The following is a 23,984-nucleotide window of genomic DNA, read 5'->3' as shown; positions in this document are numbered from 1 at the left end:
TCATATTCATTGAAAACTAACGGTTTCCACACCTACTGGATGGACGCTTCTTGCTCCTGTACTGAGTTTTGCTTCAAGAAAGATGGAATCCACAAGCAGGCCCTCCCACGCAGTCTGGAAATGTCTGTTTACCCTTTGTGAAATATGCATCTTCATACTTGGCTCACCTGTAGCATGGCCTCCTTTTCTGGCAAGTATCAATGGCTTGCCTCTTCTGTTTGTAACAGCCATTTGGCCAAGTTCTCTAGATGAAGCAGAAGATCCTTCCTGCTGTGTGCYAGCAGTCGAGGTTACAACAGATTCTTCTGGCTCAGCCTGTTTCTTCTTTTTTTGTGCTTCTACTGCTTTTTGTTTGGCATAAATGTATTCTAGCTTCTTCAGGACAACTTCTTCCGTTTTCCCTATAGGAAAGTCAGAGAGTCAATCAGTTTTCAAACTCATCTTCCAAAACTAGCGAGCTGAAGACTGAACTAAAAATCTATCCACTTGACCCCATCCAACTACTTTACAATAAAAKCTTCCATAAAACCCCTCAAAGTAAACAGCAGGTCTAAGAACAGAGGAAAATGATTATGTATGTATTCTAAGATTTTTTTTCTTCAGAAAAGTCCATACATTTTAGAATCTACCTGCAACTTTGATGACCAGAACTCAGCTTGGACAAACAGCAGCTGTTGCTAAGCAGGTACCTTTTCAAAATTTCTACAACTGTGAAAAAAGCTCACGTTCTTTCTAATAGTATATATATGACTACATGGCAAAATACTATTTTTACCTTGTATTAAATTACTTAGGCTGATGGATCTTATTACTTAAGGTCACTTAGAGGTAAGCTCACATAAAGTTTATGATTGTTCAGTATGCTATGATTTTCAAATCAAACAACAGTTATTTTATAGATCATTTTCTCTAGATTCACACAATTTAATACAACCAAAATTCAACTAACTATCCTGACTTGTTTCCTACTTAGTGTTTATGCTATAACATCAAAGTCTATTTTTAATCCTCTTGAGAGGGTTCCCTCTAGCTCCAACAGTTGTGAGGTATTTCACATAGAAATGCAAAGATCAGAGAAACTACTTAGCAAAGTTGTTCTTTGCTTTCATTCCCTGCCCAAACACCTAACAGACGTTTCTGGAGTAAGAAGAGAATCCACTAAAATGATGTATTTACCAAGCACATCAAATATACATCAACTGATTCATCTAAATATACAAGTTTTAAGTATCCTTCATTTCTACTTTACAGCTGGGTTGCCTGTTTCTACTCCCAGACAATAAAGAGATCACAGAAAGAATAATTTACCGCTTTACGCTTGTTCACACACATTTTTGGCACTCATTGAACATGTGCTGCAGCTTTCCCACACAACCAAATGAGACAGAAAGACCCAATAACTGGGTCATGGATTTGATCTGAAATGCCCAGATGAATAACAGCTGAGAACACGCTGTACGTTTGTTCTATGGACAGAGCTGCATTCTCCATATAGCAGACATTATCATTACTTTTYTGAAAAGTAGTACAAGGACAGTCATTTGCAAAGTTGACAAAAAGTCAGGGATTTGGTACTAATCAGACAGTTGTGCATGTGTGAAGCATGCAGCAGAAAAGCTGTTTCAAGAAGGCAATAGTTACATAATTAAGTGACTTATTCTTCTCACTAAAACATTCCCAATACAGAGCAACCTAAGTATAAACTTGCAGCACAGATATTTCTACCTTTCCTTTAGATACAAAAGGAGAATAAAAGCTGCAGTTCTATTAGCATGATGAGCATACTGCCGAGTCAGAGCTTGGCATGTCTTTGCTTGGTATCAAGTGGCTAAATTTTATGTGAACGCTAACAACTCACCTAGAATCAGACAGCTACTCTTAACTCCCTCCCACCCTTGCCAGCCTTTTCTTTCATTATTCCAGCTAGCCTCTCTTAAAGAAACAGTCTCACCTGAAAGTGTGGACACTTTACGAATTAGAACATCCTGTTTGCGAGTTAGTAAGTTCTTCTGTCCAATAAGCTTATCTGCCTGATCAGTCAATCCTTGGATTTCTTCATATGCCTACAAAAGCATCAGAGGACTGATTTATGGACCAACAATTCAGAAAGTAACAGCAAAATAGCTTTCCTTCGCAGAAGACTTTACAGAATTTTTTACAGACATTTCAATCACCTTGAAACTAGGGCACATAGAAAAGATATGAAGCTCTGTGTAATGCCCGTTTTTCCCAAATACAAACTGAAAAGGGATAAAAAAATTTGTTCTGCCTTCCTCGAAAGTTCAGCCATTTTTAAGAGAAAAACATTTATCCTGTAATTTCAAGGTATAGTTGATAAGCATTATTAATCTACAATTTATGTTTTGCTTCCTGCCATTGACATCTTTACAACTAAGTATTATTATGTCAGTGTAATACTTAATAAAATGCTATCTTCTCCTGCATTACAGAAGATTTGTATTCAATGTATTTCAAAACTGCCTGGATGCACAAATCAATACACCCAGGGAACTAAGACATAACTTTCCATGGTCAAATTCAAAAAGGAAAGAAGGAGAGAAATAATCTGAACTGTGTTGTTAAACTGTATCATTAAGATTAAACTATTGAGAATAMAGATTCCTTCACATATTGTTTTACAGACTCCAGTAAAGGTGTTATAAGTTCTCTTTCTGCTTCACTTAGGACTCAAAAGACTACTTGACCACTTGGTCCAAATGGAAAGATTCTGCTCCACAGAGCTGAGACTTCAAAATACTTACTTGTTTGAGAATATAGCATTTGGAGACTTTGGGAAGATTGTGCAATCCCAGAGCTCTCTTTAACTTTTCAAAGAGATCTCTCATTTCGTTACGTCGCCGGCGTTCATTTGCCGTGTGTGTCTGGCGGTAATGAGCAAAGGCTTCTGCTTCAGTCTTCTGCTTTCTATTCCAGAACTGAGGTTTCTGCTGGAGAAGAAACCATATTGGCCAGTTTAAATAAACATGCAACTCAATAACAAACATTATTCAGAGGTATGCCTGATTTACAAGGTTACTACAGACATCATCTTAGATGCTCCAGGACACAGAGAACATCATTATTTCATATCATGCTATTCAACTATTATATCTTCATGAATGCTCAATCTCAGAAGCACAAGCAAGAAGCATGAAATATGGTGAAAGTGACCAACGTAGTTGCATTCTCCCTGAAGGAAAAGACCATGAACCGCCCTTTCTGTTCATAAACATTCAATTTTTCCACATATGGAAACATGTTAGAGACACTCTGCAATACAAGGCTACTTAGCTAAGCCACAGTATTACAGTAAAATCGCATGTGTTTGAGCCCAGTGATTTTAACTGTCAGAAAGTCTAGCAACAAATGAAACAATTCCATCAAATATAGGTCACTTGAATCTTTCCCTGGAGTTCAACCAATTTCATTTCTGTTTTGTTTCATAGATACATATGGATAAGGGCCAACAGATATTGTAGACAAGAATATGAAAGAATCTATTAATATTGATCACAACAGACATTTACCAAAAAAGGAASTATCAAAGACGGGCTTTGGTTTTCTTTGTTTATGTGTTTAAACTTCCACGAAGATTGATAGGTAATATGCATAATTATCAATGTCTAGACATTAGAAGGTTTGTTATTTCATCATTACTCTTCAAAGTTTTGTACTGTTATGCTATTTATTTTATGCCAAAGTAATACTTAAGAAATTTTAATGTATTTTAGATGATTTTTGTCTGCTCCAAGCCCCAGTGAGATCAGCGGAAAGACTCCTCAGCTCCAGTGATACTGTTTCTGTGCCTGCTAGCCTTCAGAGGATTCTGAAGACTGACATGCTCCTGAAACTGGGCTCTTGACATCCATGTTGCCTTTGTAGACAGCCTGAGTTCAGGATGACTACAATGGCATCTGCTCTTGTGTTGGGCAATGTTCRGTCCTTTCATGAAGGGCCCCACACCATCTTCCCTGCCTGACATCAGTCATAATGCGTAACTTCAAGGGCAGAAAGAAGAATACAAGGAGAAGGCAAGGGCAGGCACAGCATTCTGGAACTCATCTTTACTCAGGCAAAAGTATATGTACAGTTTGTTTATTATACAAGGCATACACCAGGTTCACATCCCACCTCAGAGCCCCACTGCCCCAGCAGGTAGCTCTGAATGGGATACTGAGCATGTAATTGATGGTTAGTATCATGGACAGCTAGCAAAACTGGCCACAAAGTCACCCTAAAATACAGCATCAACTTCTGAAAGATTGCAATGAGTTTTGGTTTGAAAGGTTTCTCAGTTGTCCTTAGCTTGCCTAAGTATATATTGTTTAAACTATATTGTTTTCAGAAATCCTTTGCCCAGTGCTGCAGTCTGTATAATCCTACATACTGTTGACTTACAAATACAGAAACAATTCTCAGCCATTCATTATTTCACTTGTGCTGCCAGAATTACATACACCAAGAACAGAGAATCTAAAAAAATTTAGCAGTAAATAAAAGGCAGATATTCTTCCTATTCATAAAGTTGAATCAAAGCCACTGATGCCAGTGGCAGTCCTTTCTTTGATGAGATGTGGGCTCGGCCCCTTCCCCCAACATACACATTTGGTCTCTTGCATTTATTCTTAAATACATGAAAGGTATATAAATTGCATTAGTCTCGCCTGAGATGAAAGTTTATCTTTAAAATGGAGGTGCGATACCAAAAGGAAAGAGGAGAGCAAACATATACCTTCGTAGGTTTTTCTGATAATTTTTCATCCGAAGAATTACGAGCATGGTATCTGGAAGAAAGGCAAAAAGTTTTTCCCAACACTACTCATCTCATGCACACTATTCTCATTAACTATATCCCAACAGCCTAGAATGACTCATTATGTCCCTTGAAATTAATTTTTCCTTCCTAATGAAAGCAGGATACTGTTGAGCTTTCTCAAAAAAGTGAACTCTATATTCAATGTCATCATTCTAGAAAAAATTCAGCTGCTCTAAAAGCTGTAAAATTATCCCACAGTGCAGAAAACAAACTATTTCTCTACATGCCAAAGAGAGTAAATTCTGTCAATGACCATGAGCTGCAGAGAGTATTTCTTTCCGATTTTAGTTAAGGTGTTTGGCTGTTTTTCTAAAAACATACATTAAATATGGATGGCAGAGCACTCCCTCCCCCACCAAGAACAACCAGCCAGGACCCCTCATATTTATTACTACCCTAATATAGAAAAACAGCTTCCTCATGTTATTTCTCAAGTGCTTCAGGAAAACAAAAAAAGGAACACCACATACATTTGAAAGAATTATTTTACAAAACACAACACCTATTTTCTTCTTCTCGTTGAAAGATTTTGGCAATTTATAGAGAACAGCAAAATCACTGTCTAAGGTTAAAAGTCAAGCTGTTATCTTTAAAGGAAAAAAAAAAAACTGAGAGAAATTTAATACCACCAAAAAGATTCTTCAAAGTTTCTACAAAAAAATTCTTCACAGAGGAAGAACTAAAGACCCAACTTTTCCCATTCTTTTGTTTGGTACAAACAACAGAAAAAACACCTATGACCATCTTTACATGCCTTAAGCAAACTATGTTTTTACTTTGCATTCTGTCATTATAAATGCAAGGGCAGCAGCAACAACGACAACAACAAAAAAAAAATAACATACATACAACACAGCAAGCTAGGGCACGATCCTGTTTCACCAGTGGCTCTGACAGTGTGTTGTGTCTGTGCAGAGGCTTTTCTTCTTTGCATTTTATGCAGAAAGAGAGGGAGGAGGAAGAGGGCAAAGCCAAGCTACCCAATTGTGGCCGACTATAATGCAAATAAAAAAGACTTTCCAATGATCCCAAAATTAAAGCTTTCATTTACAGAATCAGGCATTAAGCCAGTGACTGCTCCTGCCTAAAAATAATAAATCTACAAGCAAGAATAAACAAAACAGAAGCTTGCAAAATCATGTTTAAAACCAAGGTGACTCCACTCATTTTCAGGATGCAGGAAGAAGGCGATTCACTCAGAAGTGTTTTTATAAGACATACATTCTAGTGGACAAATCAATTAAACGGAGGGAAAAAATTAAAATAAAAATCAAAAAAGCTAAGACACCTTTAATCTATTGTTATTCTGACAATAGAGTCCTCACAGACCCTGGGATGTCCCAGTGCTCAGGAAGACCTGACAAGAGCCTTGCTTTATCTTACCATTATATTAATCTGTTTTTAATAGGCTCATTCAATGTCAGCTCATCATTAAAATAAAAAACTGTAGCGCTCTCCAAGGATGCTTACTTCTGTTTGGAAGGTCGGATATTAGCAGCTGTGGCCTTCAGACGGGCAATGTTAATCTTCTCTGAAAGCTCCTCCACGGTCTCAATGTCCACCTGCTCGTCATCCTCACTGTATTCACACGCATCCTGGAACAGTTTTTGTTTCGTTTTTGAAAATGAGTATCTACGTAGCAACAGCGCTCAGGCCAAAACATTTTGTTTCACTTCAGACTCAAAGAGATTACATCATAACATTAARAACCAACATCTCCAGCTACACTGGCTAATAAACAATCCTAAGCAAGACTGCCTCCAAGTAGCAACTTTCTACAAAATGGATTTTGGAAAGGGCAAAATCTCTGCCATTTAAGCTTTTACTGCAGATCAAATAAAACCTTCACAAGGCAGAGCTTTCCTGCTTACATTTTCCAATAAGCTCCAATTAAACTGCCCTTACAACCTACTACTTTTTGACTCTTGCTAACATTTTGACATAAGCTGAAACAGTATCAACTTGGTAATAGTCTCTTATACCAAAGAAAGCAACAGTTACAGCATCACACCACTGGCCTTCTTCAGGCCATGCAGAAGACTGTTTACATGATAAAAGAGTACAATTTTGGCTCTTTCAAAAAACCTGTGCTAAAATTATTTAAGATATTCTGAAAACCACTTATTTTTCTATGCCCTCTGATCAAGCAAACTTGCTAATCATCTGTGAAGACACGGATGAAGAACCACTGCAGTACTGCCGTACTACTGCCGTAGTTTTCATTACCAACCTTGCATGCATTTGCAGTATCAGATTCTGTTCTCCTCCCCCCAGCCCGAAACAAGCCTTATTTAAGTAATTTTTAGAAGGTTTTGATGTTATAATCACTGGTCTACTTACAGAATGCAGAACTCTTTCCCCTCCTGAAGCAGGAAAAAGCAATTATACCTTCATTCTGTACTCCATGTCACCCAGCTCCCTGAACTACCCAATCTCGCCCTCCTCCTATTCTTCTCTTCTGTCTTTCCTTCCTTCTCCTTTTTTCCTTTCTTTCTGGTGAGCTGCAAACTCCTTCTTCTCTGAACTGAATACTTACCTGAAATTGATGCAAACAGTTAATCACAAAAAGTACTAAGTTCAGAACAGGAAGAAAAAGACAATAGGAAATTCTGTGTCAGTGGAAGGTTTCTAACAAAGGCTTTTCAAGGTACTCATTATTTTACGTTAACTGCATCTCACTAAAGATATCACACAGTAGTGTCCCTGTTTTAAGAAACTTGTTAAAAAGGTGAAACTGTTGCACTGACTCAGCTGGCCACAGATCAGGCCAGAAACTGCACTAATTAACAAAAACAATATGCAACAAGAGCAGCCTAAATTATCATACAAGCATTAGTAGCAAGTAGTTAATGATATGAATTTCCAATTACCAATCATGAAATTTGCACCTGTGAAATTTGCAGCTACACTAATTTAAAAGGGACTCAATCTATAACAGGCATGTAAATCTTAGTTAACAATTTCCTTTCTGACAGGGCAATAAAATGTCTCATAATCTAGTGTTTGCCRTAATATTTGGCTTTTTCACCCAATCTTTTCTTAAGCTAAGCCTTCCTGCCCCTGCCCCTCAATCCATAACTCACAACAGGGGTAGCTATAATTCAAGCAACAACATAACAACTTACTACCTTAGTTACTGAAATCATATTAGAGCTATTAAAACTGTGAATAATTCTGCCAAAGAATTATCAGCATTTTTTAAACTGTGCATAACACTATCGCCCGTGGCTGTGTGACAGAGGCTACAGAAAAGGCAGAAACTAGAAAGGGTTTGAAAAAGTAATAAAGTCTGCCCTCCTTTACTAAARGTGGCACTGGGAGGGGTGAGGAATATACATAAAACATATAATATACATATTTTGTGTCCGTATGTGGGCGCATTACTGCCTGTAGAATCTTCCAGTCTTTGAAGAGGAACGAAGCTATATAACATTTGCTGTTATAATATCACTCAAATGTTCCCAAGTCACCTTCACCTTCCACTAACAATGTCATGAGGGACCCTGCAAAGTGTTGGTAGTACAGATTCTGTATAAAAAGAGAAAATTTTAAATCACGCACTTTTGGAGAAGCTGACAACTTTACCTGTATGATGAAGTATCACAAATTACTGCTGAAATAAAAAAGTGATACTCAGATTATCAGCTACAGCTGTYTTAGACCTGAGCAGGAAAAGCATCCTTGCTTCTACAAGTTGCTGTGCACACTCCCTAGTTATCTCTAGGCTGGCAAAAAGTCTTATCTTTTCAAACAGAAATAGAGAGGATCAAGGAGCGTGACCTTAGGTGGGAACTTACTAGCCTTAGAGAACAATCTCACTCTTTCTTTCAAAGATATTTTTCCACGTGCTGACTTTAAAGACACCATTCTTCTCTGCCCAGGAAAGCATCTTTGATCTCTGGTGGCTTCTGTATTTGGAAAGGAGATAAACAAGTTATTCTATTACTACTTACTATGGGGGTTCTTACATCTTTCTTTAGAGCAGCTTTGAGTCTGCATCATGCCCTAACAGTTTCTGAGTCGACCAGGAGCACTATGGAGGTAAACCAAACTGTCTTTGGATTTTGGAAATAATATACCGGCACTGGCAGAAACCTTTGTGGCTGAAAGCTCATAATTTGTTCCGTCTTGTAAATACGCTCCTACAAATTAGCACTGCAAGCAGGTAGAGCACAGAGAAAAAGAACAGCAAGAGAATGAAAGTCAGAAGACACCACATGCCTGGGATGTTGATGAGGTCCAATCAAGTATCGCTTGCAATTTAGATCCAGAAGAAATAACATGGCTACTGAATTGATGATTAAATTAAAACTTCATTGCATTTCAGCTAAGTATTTCAACAACTTTCAAACACTGCCTATGAAGAGTATGCAACTTTGTTCCATGTCTGGAAGTCGCTCTATATGCCTACAGAAACTTTTATGATTTGCTACATAAAAAAATGACACTTAAAGACCACCACTTATGCACAGTCAGCAGCTTTTCCCAGCAACTCCTCCTCACATTTGCTTTACTTGTTAGTTCTTGTTAGTATGTAGTTTCAATGAACAGAAGCAGCTTTTTGGAGGCTTTTTCTTTTTTTAAATTAAGTCATGTCATTCCTAGGAAGACAGACGCATCCGAGCTGTTTTTAAGTCATTCTGCAGTAAGCCAGAGCTAGATGTTCAGCTTCTACACTGAAAATTAGAGATTGACCCATTTGCACAGAGTCACAAAGGCAGGCAAACTAAAAATGCAACAGAAATTGTCCAGGTTCTCTGGAGCTCAACTGCTGTGCCAGGGCTCACACATCCTTTAAGAAAGGATGTACTATAGGACCCAGAGTATTGAAATTCCAAAAACTCCTCAGATGAGGAAAGGAAGAGAGGCTTGAATTTGAAATTAAGTTCTATTAAAAGGGAGGAAGGGAAGAAAAAGTAAAAGGAGTTGGGAAGATACAGAACTGTACTATCTCCACAGAAGCAGATCTTCACTGAACTTCACCAGGAGCACAGCTGCTTTGCAGCATCTTGTTAATTCTCTCCAGGGTGTGATGAGAGTAGGTAGAGCTCATCATCTCAAATCAGGGAAAAAAGATGGTTGAATAAAAATTATTCAAACAAAAACCCTATTCACTAAATAGATACTTATCATTATGCTGAAAATGTATTAAATGTGCCAGAGGTGTAAAGTTACATAATTTAACAGATAGTTGTTGTATTTCATGACACAGAGAGCACTTCTCATTTCTTCTAGCTCTCCTGGGTCATCCATAAACTCTCCTGATTGCCATAAACCTTTCAAGGGTTTATGGCAACCAGGAGAGTTTATGAGTTTAAGAGAGTTTAAGCTATTTCCTGTAGCTTTTCCATTTTATAGAGTATCATCATTGTGATTCCACATACAAGAGATGACTATAACATCTCTTGAGCAGGCCGAACAGCATTGTCTGAACTACCTTTAGGTATCATTACGCTCCAGGTAAAGGGGAGTACAAAAGCATTTAGAAGATGTTAGGATCCAGAGAGTGAGAAAAACAGAAAATGACTTCTACTAGAAATACCATCATGGTAACGATTTTGAGCCCCTGCCAGGTCAGACAAGGACAACCCAAGGTTTTGTAGTTATCCAGGTAGTGTTCTCATGGTAGAATTTTTAAGGTGATACCATACAGATCCCAACCAGCAGTAAGATGTGGTACCTTTTTCATTAAAGACAAGGGGGTGTCAAAAAAAAGGTGTCAAAAAAACAATCTCCATTCTCCACCAAGAAATTCACATCTTTAAGTTTACAAGTTCTGCATATGAATGAATGTAAAGCAAAAGCACTACATTTTTCCTTCTTGCCTTTAACATCTAAAGGAAAAATGTTTCAGGACAGGAGATCTTTCCTTTCTTTGTCTTTTCCTTTCTGGTACAAGGAAAAATATCACAACAATGAAGACCTTCAGAAGTCTACTTTTTATTAAGCTCTGATATAAGAATAGCTCTACCTATGTAAGTACTGACAACCCCTTCTAAGTCAAACCCTATTGATAGTCTAGCTTAACGTCAGGGGGTTCTATAGCTTCAAAAAGCTTGTTGAAATCCTATGTTTCTAACATCAGTCCTTTCACCAGTTCTGCAGTGATAAAACTTCTAAATGCTTTTGAGTTTGTAGGAATAAAATACCTTATGGAATGAGGAACATGGACACAAATAGGAACAATCCCACACTACACGGGAAGTTTCACTGCAGCTGCAGAAATGTCAGCACTTCTTCCTTGCTGCACTTCCTTTTTGTTTCTAGTGCTCTCCTCTCATCTTTACCTGTCTGTTTCTGGCAGCCCACACCTCTATCACTGGTGCCTGAAGAATCAAGTCACCTTTTGGCAGAGCATCCTCAGTGACAGCGATCAAAAAGAAAAGGGGAGATGACAATGGATGATTTCAGAAATGAGACATCTGTTTGGGTAATCTCTGCATCTTGCTACTCTGTCTAGAAATCTCACATACGCTCTGTTACAAAAGCTCAGAAAATGGTAGGGATTAAGTTTAATGAAAAGTGTAAAACAGGTTTTGTGGACTATTTAATAGTTTTAATGTTATAATCATTCAAAATACTTTGCATCATTTTAATGTTTAGCTCAGAAAAAGAAGGGCTGAAAAACACAAAATTTTAACAGCATTTAAAGTAAAGTATCTTACCAGACAGAGAAGTTACATTTAGACTAGTAAATTAAATAGGGCCAGGAGACTGAAACTCTATCTATAGCATTAAATACTAAAACAATCCACAGCATGGTTTTGGCTTAAGCCAGCAAGCTCTCAAGTGAACGATTCACAGCCAGTCTGTGATTTACCCCATGCCAAACAGCTGTTCCCAACAGGCATTTTGTATGCAATCACCCTGCCTCGGACAGTAAGTTAACATCACGGGCCAGATCACAGCAGTACAATTTGTTCAGATAGGCAAATGTGAGCAAAAATAGCCACAGAGGTTTGTTCCTACCTCCCAACCCAGGATGCTCAACCTTTCTAGGCTTCTGTTACTGATGCAATTCAGGAAAGGAAACGCAAAATGGCAAAGATAACATTTGAAGGAGCTTCTCCTCTTCTTGAGCAGAGAAGGAACATACAGAGTTTCCTAAGTCAAGTATATAAAGTTAGTATAAGGTAGAAAGTTCATCTGAAGAGCAGCACCGTGATGCAAAATTAAGAACACAGAAGTTCACCACTGCATGGAGAACTACATGGAAATATACTAAAAAAGAAACAGTAACAGCTGCTACACAGGTAAGTAGCAATCATCCTGTCTCTCACTGGAGGTGGGTTTTTTTTGTTTGTTTGTTTGGGGTTTTTTAAACAGTTATTCGCTGAGTAACAAGTCCAGATTCCAAATAAGCAGAGAAAGAGCTGTTGTTAGTATATTCATTTAAATGAAAGTATTAGTGGACCTGCACACATACTTTGCTTCTGTATTTCCAGTAGCTGAATGAAACAGATAAACCTCCTGTACATGCCTGCTCAGCATAGACTGACTTCATCTAGTTTGACAAACAACGCTGGTATAGTCTGGCAGGCAAACACTATGCTGACACAAGAGTGCAAATGATTTAATAAAAGCATATTCTTGCTGTTGCTTGAGGCAGTCAGTATCTCAAGTCCTGTGATGAACTCGCATGATTCTGACTAAACCAAAGGTCTACTAAACAATATGTATTTTTAAGAGTTCTCTGCAAACTTCCAGAAGCATAGTCGCAGAATAGTTAGGGCTAGACAGGACCTCTGGTGGTTGTGTCTTCCAAAACCATTTCCCTTTTTCCCCTCCCAAATGACTTATCTATGCAAAATAATATCACATTTAATACAACTTGGCAGAAGGACAGGACGGGTCAAGCTGCTAGAGAGGAGGAAAACAAAACAAAACAAAAAACCCCATCTACAACAGAGCTGTCCAGAGTATCCTTAAAAGCACAAACAAACTTTAAGAGGTTCCCTACAATGAGGAAAAAGGTCAACTCTAGGTAAGTAATCTCTTGTCAGAAGAGTACTTCCAATAGTGTTATTTTTTTCTGGATGGCCTGAAGGTCTCCAGTAAGACCCTTAAGTTGACCTCTACTTTGGGTAAGAACGTTTTAGCGTATCCTGCACCCTTCTCCCCAAAGGAGCACAAAAGCAGCCTGAAAACCATCTCTTATCTCACTGACCAGGCCTGAACTCGAAAAGGTTTCTAGTCCTCTACGGCRGACTGCTACATTTTATACTGGATCTTCCCAAACACTAGAACTAGGGTAAACGCTGCCTAACAATTCATTGTTACGGAAAGCAAGAATTTCAGTCAGGGATCAACCTTCTTCAGTAAGCATCACTTTCTTCTTGATGGAGATGTTTGTCCAGCTCTGAAAACTGTGCCCTGGAATTCTTACCTAAACTTACTGATACACAGATCGTATTAGTCATCAAGCTTGACAATAACTCTTAGAGCTGAACAGCTCCCACTCTTTTGAGGCATTTCAGCCAGGGTCACCTTAAAAGTAATGCCACATCCACAAATCAAAAAGATGCACAGATAATGCTGATCACATTGTATTCCTACTACAGTGCGTATTTTCAGGCCACTAAYGCCATCTTTTCAGTCCATATTTGCTAACGGTCTCAGACACAAGAGATGTATGCATGTTGATCCTATTCATACTCTGCACAGACTTCTATTACCCCGTAAACCACGTTTCCTTCATGAATTCTGACCACAGAACTGAATACTTTTTGGTGCCACTCACAATTCCTTAATTGTAAGGGTTACCATTACCGAAGCAAGAGGAAACCCTAAGGAACCTCACAAGGTTCCAAGGGAAGGAAAGAAAAGGAAAGCAAAGGAAAAAAAAGAAAGAAAAAAACACCCTGCTTCTCCCCAACTTAATCATCAGACAAACCCCTTATCTAAAGAATAAAGAAGTCCCCTCGCAAGCAATCCTCCTGTATCCCAAGCTATTCCAAACATGCAAATCATTGGGTGCTTCATATTAAGATTACAGAGAAAAACACATAAAGCATATGYGATACAGAGGGGATTTGCCAGAGTCATAGTAACATGCTATGTTTCCAGCAGTTGGTCTCTCAGGGATACGACATGAAAACAGCAGAGAGAGACACCAGCACTTCCCCGTTTCTTCTTTTCCTATGCAATGGATCCTAATAGCAATGGGTCTCCCTCCTTAGGAACCAAAGAACAACCATAACCAACAGACCTGCAGAGCGCAGCAATCAGGAAATGCTCTCCTCTTTCTGTGGACCTTCCGAGATCTTCAGCTGGGAAGAATTCCCTGATCTACAATCCTCCCAAATTTTAGGGCCCTCTGGCTCCTTCTATTCTTCGTTACAAAAGATACGTTCCACTCACTGAAAAGCTCCTTACTTTTAAAGTAATCTCTCAAGAAAAAGGACTGGGGATCTAAATATTTAGATCTAAAAAAAGATGAGCTTGACTGCACACTATGAGATCTGTTGTTCCTCAGCTTTTCTGCTCTAGAAACCAAAGCTATCTTAGTCACGTCTGTGTGAGCTACAGTCAAGACACACCTTAATTGCATGGTTTACTTATATGGCTTACCATTCCATTCTAAAAGCAAAAAAAGAAAACAAAAACATTTAAAGGTACATTTTATGAAGCAGTTTCTAAAACCTATAAAGTAAGTTCCTTCCAAAACGAACATTTCCTATAATCTCTGATTATTATTTTTTAGATTCATCATCCTTGTCCAGTACAACAAAAACAATCTTTAACGTCTACCCTGATAACAAAACTACTCTGTCACCCAAACATTACSATTGCAATGGCTTACCAAAAAATCCCTAAGACTTCCTTGTCTGAAAAGTTTAGCAGGTGTCTGGTACATACTAAACATGCTTCTCATACCAGATGATAACCCTGCTGAAAGTTATGGAAGCACACAGAATTGTTACAAAGCAAGCACCACCCTTCTCAAACAAGACAACAGTGCAGTTTTCAACCCCAAACCTTGTAAAAACGTCAAAAACTAGAGCTGCTTTCAATACCCTCAACCTCATGCAGCCAGGCTGCTATCATTTTGTCTTGAGAGTTGTGAGCTGCAGTATTAAATGATCAGTCAACTTTTCTGGAAGTTAAATACAATATAATCTCTAAAAGCAACGGTTATTGGCTTTTAATTTAATAACTCTGCATATGGTTTAGAAGAGAAAGAAGTCAAATTTGGTTTTCAACTAGGAAAGGATTACATTAATACAAAAGAGCTAAAAAAAATTATTTACTTTCAAAATCCTGTACACACTAGCATAATTACTTCAAATTTGATTTAATTTGCTCTTAAATTCTTCTCCAGTCTAACTTTTCTCTTTCCATGTTTATTTCATCCCAAGAAAAGGCTGTCTTACTTTGGCATTCATTTGGATCACTTCCAAAACTGAACCTTCATGTATTTCACAAAGCAATATACTGTTTCTTAATCACATACTGACATTATCAAATATAGCAAGTAGATAAATGTGGAATTGTTTTGTTTTAGGTCTGGGATGGAATTTGATGGAAATTCTACGAATCTACAGACACCTTTTCCATGTTAACTACATTGTTATGCTTATTCTGCGACTTCTGCATCAATTTTATTTTCTGTTGAATATAGAATGACAGTTCTGACACTGAAATTTGTAGCTAAATTTCAAGAGAATTTAAGGACAAATTCAAAGATTCCTTCCAGAAAAAAATGCTAATTACTCAGGGCCACAAATTTAGGTAGAAGGAAACAGCTTAGAATAGCAGAAATACTAGACTCGTTATGTTTTAGGATCCTATGTCATATTATGAGGAACCAAGTTGCTTGCAATACAGGAGGAAGACAACATGCAACAGTTCTATTACAGTTTTCGCAATGTCACTCAGTTCTTACCTGAGAAACACATGATGTCTGGAAAGCCATATAATGCTAACTATAAAAAGCTATGTAACTAACAAATGAAAAATATTTCCACTTGAACTCGTATCTAGATTTTCTAAAGAAACTAAATTCTAGGACGTAAACATCATACAGAATCTTCCAAATCCATGGTTCTGACATGTTTGTTGCTCAATTAAAAAAAAAAAATCCTTTCATAAATAGTTAAATGCTTACCACTTTTTCAACATCTACTTCCTCTTCACTTGGGAAGTCAGAAGCACCATCCAACATCTCATCAGCAGAATCATCAGTTTTTTCATCCTCCTCATCGTCGTCGTCATCTTCCTCCTCCTCCTCTTCCATATCATCAACAGTAATATCAATAGTGGGCATATAACCCTTTTTGTGATGCTTAGGCTCTTGTGCCCTCTGTTCTGGCATCAGGAAGTCACCTTTATCAGATATATCAGCTTTGTTACCTGTATCACTTTTATTTTCTAGGGCAGGTGCAATGCTAGATATTTTGCTCCAAGAACTGTTGGCATGTATTACAATATCTTTAACTGCTTTCATCTCTTCCTGACAATCAACAGCACCTCGTTCTTGGGAAGAGGTGTTACTGGTTTCCTGTGTGGCTACATTTGTTTTTCCTTCCTCAGTATGTTCTGTCTGCTTTCCTACTGAAGCATTATCCTGCTCCTTCACAGAACAGGTATCAGACTTCCTTCCTTTTTTGTCTCTTATGCTTTCTGCTTCTGTGGAGTCTTTGTACTGCTTCCTTTCCATTTCAGGCTGCAGAGAAGTATCATCCTGATGATCTTTTTTGTTCTGAGGTGGTTTAGTCCCTCTCTGGTCCTTCTCCTTGTTCTCTAGGTGTGCATCTTGCTCTTTTTGACCCTGTGGCTGCCCAAAGTTTGCCTTGTTGCCATCTCTGATAGGTGCCTGCACATCTCTCTCTCTCCCTTTTCCTCGTTTCTCTGCATGTTCAGCACGTATTTGTTCCTTTCCACGGTTCTTCAGCTGTGCAGTTTCCTGACTCTCAAGACTCTGTAGATGTACAGTACCTACAGGAGCAACTAAAGGTAGACCTGATGATCCACAAATGGTTTCAGAGTTAGTTGAAACAGCCTCTACTAGAGCTTCAGAATGGACAGAATCTTCTTTCTCCTCAATGATCGCATCGTTTTGCTCATCATTTGGCTTCTCGCTGATGTACGAATGATCTGATGATACAACATCTGCAGAAACATCATGCTGAAGAGAGGAAACATCATCTGAATAACCCTCCAGCACTCCAGAATCCTTCTCCATTGTCTCCAGTGAAATGGAATTTCTGTCAGGTGTGACTGTGCCAGATGCTGACTCTTTAACATTATCTGACTGATTTACTAACACTTCATTTTCTTCTGGTTTGCTATCTGACACTGTGACCTCTGACTCCACAACTTCAACCTCCTCTGAGTGTGAAGCCTTCCCATTCTCTTTCTGCTGAGTAGCACCTGAGTCATCTTTCTGGAATACATTCTTGGAATCTTTTTTCATCTGGAGAGATGCAAAATGGTGAAGAATGGAGTTTGGCACTGTCTTCTGTCCCGGGAGCTGAAGTAAAGCAAAACTACCAGACTGTAAAGGTATGAGACTAGCAGTAGTAGTTGGCTGACCACCTGAGCTGCAGGTTATTTTAGACTCAGAGCTTGTTTGATTTGCCATGCTGCTAGCAGCAGGAGGAGAGATCCTCAGAGTCAGAGTGCCTGCCTGTGAGACAAAACTTGGTACTGAAGGAAGAACAGAAGATGCTTGAGTGGCCAGATTAGCTGTAGAGGATAACTTTGGTCCCGCAGTTTGTGTGGCTGAATTTGTGGCAGAAGAGGTGGAAGACACAGAGGAAGTGGGAGATACAGGTGATTCGTGAGACTTGGAAGGGGCAGGCAACCGAATTCCTACAACAGATCCTGTGAGGAAAATAAAATACCCATTAATACTTTCTCAAATCTATCCTTCCTTTTAATTTTAGTATTTGATGCTGTACTAGAAGTAGCCACAGTTCTCAAGGATCACAATATAACCATGCATTTGACTAGGCATTCTCAGCAAAAGACCTCATACTGCACAAAGAAAGGTTTACCACGTAATTTTTACATGAAACGCCCGATGAAACACACAGGCTGGCTACTAGAAGTGACAGATTTAATGGCAAGTTTCACTACTACAAATTTTAATCAAACAGGCATTGCACTTAGTTGAGGTTTCCATCATTTTACTTTTCACTTTTTCCCATTTATTGGAAAAAGTGGAAAGTGGATTTTCTCAAGCAAAGCAATATAAAAATATGTTTAATTAAAAAACTTTTTTAGAAAAATTAATTCTCAGAGAATAACTACCGCAAGATTATATGATTTCATCATTATCTTTTCACCTTAATGAGATCTTCCTCACATTCATCAGACCCCTGCTAAGAACCCCATTAAAACAAAGAAGAAAAATACAACCACTGGCAGTTAGTTTCTCCTGCAACAGCAAAATCCCAAAACTAGAAAGAAACTTTAATGCACTTTTTGATTGATTTGCTGCATCTCATGCTCACACCTCAGCTAAGGCACAGGAGTATTTTTCTGCAAGTGATCTGACCCATTAGTCTTCTCCCCATGCAGCTTTGTCAGCTACTGTTCTTGCTCTGACCTCTCAATTTTCAATCCCATTCTGCCTTCGTCTTTTCAAGATGCCTCTATATAAGGAGGGGAACGGAAGAAAAATTCTGATGGAAAGTAAAACTGTATTTAAAGTATGTTTTATTTATAAACGTTTTATTTATAATTATGTACAACAGTACTCTCAACAAGCATCCTACTTATATTCTGTCAGAAGCCTACAAATTCCATCTCTTCCTCCATTTAACAGCAAAGGAACTTCTCTGCTTCTGCCCTCACTATGTAATAGAGAAACATTTCAGAAATAAAATACATTTTTCTCACACTGCAAGGAGGAAAAAAAGCCAGCAATTTTATACTGTAGTGTAGCATCTGATCTGAACATCTAGCATAAGAGAACTAACAAACCTGTGAAACGTAACAAGAATAAGCCAATACATCCAGCAAGGCACAGGTAACAGCTCTTTCTTTTTAAAAGAATATCCAACAAGAGTTATACTTAAACCCTCAGATCTACATAACTTCCTTTAAGCGATGACAAGACAGAGCATGAAGTTCCTTTGTCACACACACAGGCCTTCTTACTCGCAGTATAAAACACCCTAATTTTGGCAACTTAGCTATTAGTTATACTTTCTGCATTTTAAACACATAGTGTTTAAGTTGCATTACATGTGAATAATTACACTTCATGTTCTCTAAAACTCATAGAGAACCTAATTACACTCCATTCAACCACTTTCAGGAGGTAAAATGAGCACAGAGACATCTACCGCATGGTTTGTTTCTGAGTAACACGCTGCACAGTCAAGACAAACTTTGAACTTTGTACCTGGATTGCGGAACGTTACTGGCTGCACATTAGGCTGGGCACCAGCAGCTCGAAATTGGTGCAGTGGGACAAGCTGAATGATCTGTCCATTAGGGTGTCTGAACAGGTTCACACCACCAGGGCTCCTGAGAGGCTGAAGGACCATCCTCTGTCTCTGAGGAAGCTGCATGTTGTTTAATGGTCGCAAAGTGGGAGATGTTTGATGCACTGGAATCAACAACAATCGAGGTCCTACGCGTTTTTCTGCTCCAGGAGACATCTTCTGGGGAGTCTTACTTGTAGCTTGTGGAATAGTATCCTCTGAAAAATTTTAAAAGTTATGTAAGATCAGTTTAAGAAACACCCTACAGGTTAGACAGTATCTATAATAAGAACAAATATAAGTATTTTGGAAACAACTTGATCTCTTTAAACTTACTTGAAAGCATGTTAATTCAGTATCTTTTTATTCAGAGAAYATAAACAGGATGAACCAGGCCAGTTAACAGTTTTCCTCTCACTGTTCTGTCAACATTTCTCAATGATGACCCGGAAGACCCGCATGTAAAGATGAGAGGGTAACTCCACGCTTATTTCTTGGACTCTGTGCCAAAACTGCAATTCTAGCAATCAGAGTGATAATTATGTTATACATTTCTATGGGCCAAGGAATTATTTGAGACTTCCAATTCATTTCACAGCAGTCACGGAAGTTTCCTCTCTACTTGCTTAGGCTGACTCAAATGAGCAATTTGGAGATTACATTTCTTATCCTATTTTGGAAAGAAGGATGACAGGAGCAAATCTGTATTTTAATTGGGCTCTAAATCTGCTCAGTGGCAGATTTAATTCCAACTACGATGGAGACAGAAGTAGAAAAAGTGTTTGCAGTAACAATCTAAAGCACCCAAGCCTTACCTGGTTTTGGATTTAGTGTAGGACTTGAATTAACTCCTGAGAGTAAAATTGGAACAGAGCCAACAGAGGAAGTTGGTGTGGTCACCACAGATGTAGCTGTTGCAGTTGTTGTCAGTACAACTGTGGAAGTGGATGTTGTGGGAACAGGACGAGTAACTGCTGCTGTTGTTACTACAGTTTTAGGGAATGATATGGTTGCTACTGGCGTAGCTATCCCAGTTGCTTTTGTTACGTTCACAGTGGCAGCAGATGTGGTGGGTGAGGGAGCAGTACAGGTGTTAGTTCCAGGTGTTGCAGGAGCACCTGTGACTGTAATTCCAGGAGGAGAGCAGGCAGGTTCACTAGCTCTTGTCTGGCTAGCAGTGGTCACAGTAGATACTGCCACACTGGTACTTTCTACAGTGACTGGAGAAGTGGTGGTGGCTGTAGTAACCCCAGGAGAGACAGTGCAGTGAACTGAAGATGGCCTTGAGGGAACCACAGGAGTAACAACCATTATTGGTGTAGGCCTGATATTGAACTTCTGCGGCCCTGACAGAGGCTGGGGTGTGCTCACTCCAGGAATCTTCTGCTGTAGGGCTCCGGCTTTATTCATCACAAATTGTGTGAACACACCACCAGGTGAGGGTCGCGCAGCTGCAAATAAAAACTTGCAGGTCAAAATTGTAACAGATTTCCTCTTTGCCTTTCATGAGGTGCTACATTACTCATTTCAGCAAGAATYTGGGCCCCTATTTTCTTAAAGAGCACACTGTAATTAAATTGAAACCTTCACGGCAGTCCTGAACATGCTTTAAATTATATTATTAGAAATACAGCTGTTTTATCTCACTTCTATAGCTTTCTGTTGCAATTCTTCCTGGCCAAACAAGAGAGTCAGGTCTTGAGGGATTATGTTCTTTACTGTCGAACTACCAATAGCAAATTATAATTGCAGTATGTGAAAACAAACAGCTAAGTGAGATAAGAGGCTCATAAAATATTTTCTAAATCTCAAATTCTTCCTGTAACAGCTTCTTTGCGCAGTCTTCCTCTTTCACTGCTTCTTGGTTTTCATGCCCCTGCTATTGTATCCACGTTACACAGCCACTTCTGGGGGGTGAGGGACGAGGCAATAGGGTTTGCCATGTCCCCATCTCATTGCAATGACATTCATGAAGCTGAGGATTGGATGGGACAAATTTAACCAACTGGAAGTAATCACTGTTGGGAAGCTCCCTTCCCTCATCCCTTGCTCACCAGGGATCAGAACACTGAATCTGCATCACTCCAGACCCCTACAAATGAGGGGTAGAACTTGCGTATATAGTATGACAGTGCAGAGCATTACTATTGGGCAAGCTCCGCTTAAATATTTGAGTTATTCATATACACAGCATCTTTAACCCATAAGGTGCCAAGCACTTAGCAAATCTTGTATGCAACAATCACTTCACCCATCAATGAAATGCAGCCACCTCTTTAATATTGTGTAGATGTATAATACAAGAAGTTTTATTAAAGGAAGAGAAAGCAACACATTCTGTTTACACTGCAAGAAAATTAAGGCCAAAAAACAACACAATTAACCGAAAGTTAGAGTTTTGCCAGGACACAGGTAACATCCTTTTCTCTTGCAAAGCTTCTTCAGATCTTAAATTATCGTGTGGATGGGTGCTAGATTTTAGAACTCATGCAAAATGAAACATTCAAGAGCAACTCCTCCTCTTGCCATGCTGGGGTAACCATTTCAGTACCAACTCAGATATGAGTAACACATGCGTCTTCTGATACTTTTTATTTATTCTTTACTCTGGAGAGTTTCCTATTCAAGTGCTGACTACGTCCAACCCTGTTTAGCTTGTGAAATCCAATGAGATTAGAGGCTGATGTGGTATTGGCTGCCCACCTGTTGTTTCCCTAATCCAGATTTGGATCATCTTGTCTTTCACTGTGTTGCTTCATGCATCTTTGCTGTTCTCATGAATTCCAATTACAAGTGCAATATCATCAGAAAAACAAACAGTGAAGAACCACAGATTAGAGTCATCCTGTTACTTTTAACCCTCACCTTAACAACTTCTCATAGTATGATGAAAAGCAATTAAAAATCATAGAAAATTCTCAAAACAAAAATCCAAGCTTAACATTCAACCAGTGTGTCTCCATCCACTCTTGTCTCTCTCTTTTCTAGAGAAAATATGCTCTAGTAGTATTAATAAAATAACTAACAGTCAACATCTCTGAAGTCAAAATAAAACTTTCTGTTTTAGATAAAGAGGTTATTTATTGCAGAGGCAGTTTAGGTAGGCAACTCAGCCAAAGGCAGCATGCACTGTTGCACTGAAATCAACAGCAACGCTGTACACTCACTTTTTATTTCAGCTTCACGCAATTCAAAATACAGTAATAAGTTCCAACCTACCTATCTGTCTCTGTGCTGGGACATGAGCTTTCAGAGTCGTCACAGTGGGGGTTGAAGTAGTGCTGGTGGAAGATGTAGTTTTGGGAGTTGATGTTGTGGGCACCTGGACTGATGGTGTCCTGGAAGCAGCTGCTTTAGCATTGGATGCTACCTTGGAGATCACAGTACTGAGAGTTGAGATATCAAGTACTGTGGGTCGCAGCCTGCCTGTGATATAAGCAGCTAGCCGATTGGCAGGATGTAATGCCCCCATCTGTCCCAAAAGCAGTTTGGCCTGAGGATAACTTTTACCATTAACCTGAAAAAAGTGGAAAAGGGAAATTTTGTGAAGAAAAAAGAAAAAAAAATGCTAATTCACCACCTCTGGAGAGGTGTTTCATTCCACGGGATTTCCAAGTCTTCTTTTCAGAATAACATTGCAATTCAGAATSGAACTCCTAATTTCCTTTCTGCCCAGGGTATTTCAAAGCAACGGTATTATATCTTTATAACACTGAGATTTCAGATGCTGCTCAGACTCTCGTACGGAACCAAGGAGTCCAAAGGAACACCAGCAGTCATTGAACTTAGAGAGAAGCTAGAACACATTTTTTCCTGCCCTTCTACTTATGCTACATTCCTGACTAAATATGATTTTTCAAATTTAAGGACAATTTTACTAATTCTCAAATCTAATGAGCTTCTTGTATCACAGAAGAAAGAATACTTCATGCCATACACACTGGGACAAAACTCTAAAGAGTCTGTAAAAGTGTTGTTAATTTTTTATCTCTACTGTCATTTGATACGGTAATTCAGGTACTGTGGGTTGACCAACTTCAAATTCAGAGTTGCGGAAGTAACCAGCTGCCTGGGAGAGAGAAAAAAAATGGCATCTTTCTACATGTCAGGCTTTAAGCCTAGCAGACAGTTGACAATGGGAAGTTTTACACTATTTTTTTGGTAATGTTATATTTTACTTTGAAGTTGTTTGATATTAACCTTTAAAAGCAAAATAAATTTAACATGTTATGCTGATTAAGTCAGTTTCCTATTTATTTATTTATTGGTCAGGGTCAGAAATCACTCCTGCAAGTCTGTCCTGGATTCTTTTTATTTATTAACTATTAAACACAGGAAATCTCTCCCCCTGTATTTTCCCCTCCATTAGCATCTCTTTACAAGGGCACCGTATCTGCAAAATGTCATGAAAAAAAATTTATTTTCATTTTCCAAATTACAGGCCTTCCTGGGAAATGATATTACTACAAATATCTTTGATTGAAAGAACAGATATTTTCATCTTTACCCTACAGTTCCTATCATTAATTGATAATACTAAGTTGGCTGCATGATACTGTAGTGAAATGACTTATTTTAAACTTAAGATTATGAAGTCTCTTGATGACCAATATACATTCTGCAAAGAGGATGCAGTCAGGCTATTAGCAAAGATTAACAATAAGCTATAAAAAAGGCAATTTAATGCCTGCAATTTCCTTTAGAAGTTTTGTCCCAGTGTACACATTCTCAAG

The 23,984-nt window shown here is 38.6% G+C and overlaps 1 protein-coding gene across 6 annotated transcripts in view; it reads right to left on the bottom strand.

The window, feature by feature from the left end:
- Positions 1–23,984, bottom strand: part of MGA (MAX dimerization protein MGA) — a 54,685-nt gene that overhangs the window by 7,228 nt on the left and 23,473 nt on the right. For 2 of the 6 annotated variants that reach the window (XM_085306763.1, XM_085306781.1), the window contains exons 14-22: positions 22,471–22,768; positions 20,067–20,702; positions 19,170–19,469; positions 15,924–17,641; positions 6,287–6,411; positions 4,733–4,784; positions 2,763–2,948; positions 1,952–2,063; positions 168–401 (exon numbers count right to left, since the gene is read on the bottom strand). In XM_085306763.1, coding sequence (XP_085162889.1) covers positions 168–401; positions 1,952–2,063; positions 2,763–2,948; positions 4,733–4,784; positions 6,287–6,411; positions 15,924–17,641; positions 19,170–19,469; positions 20,067–20,702; positions 22,471–22,768 — 3,661 coding nt within the window. The remainder of the gene's footprint in view (positions 1–167; positions 402–1,951; positions 2,064–2,762; positions 2,949–4,732; positions 4,785–6,286; positions 6,412–15,923; positions 17,642–19,169; positions 19,470–20,066; positions 20,703–22,470; positions 22,769–23,984) is intronic. The other 4 variants (XM_085306771.1, XM_085306802.1, XM_085306790.1 and 1 more) reach the window with 4 other exon arrangements.

Source organism: Rhea americana, unplaced genomic scaffold (assembly GCF_003343005.1).
Source record: "Rhea americana isolate MKP2758 unplaced genomic scaffold, rheAme1 scaffold_102, whole genome shotgun sequence".
NCBI classification, from domain to species: Eukaryota; Metazoa; Chordata; class Aves; order Rheiformes; family Rheidae; genus Rhea; species Rhea americana.
This window is presented reverse-complemented; position numbering and strand designations above follow the sequence as displayed.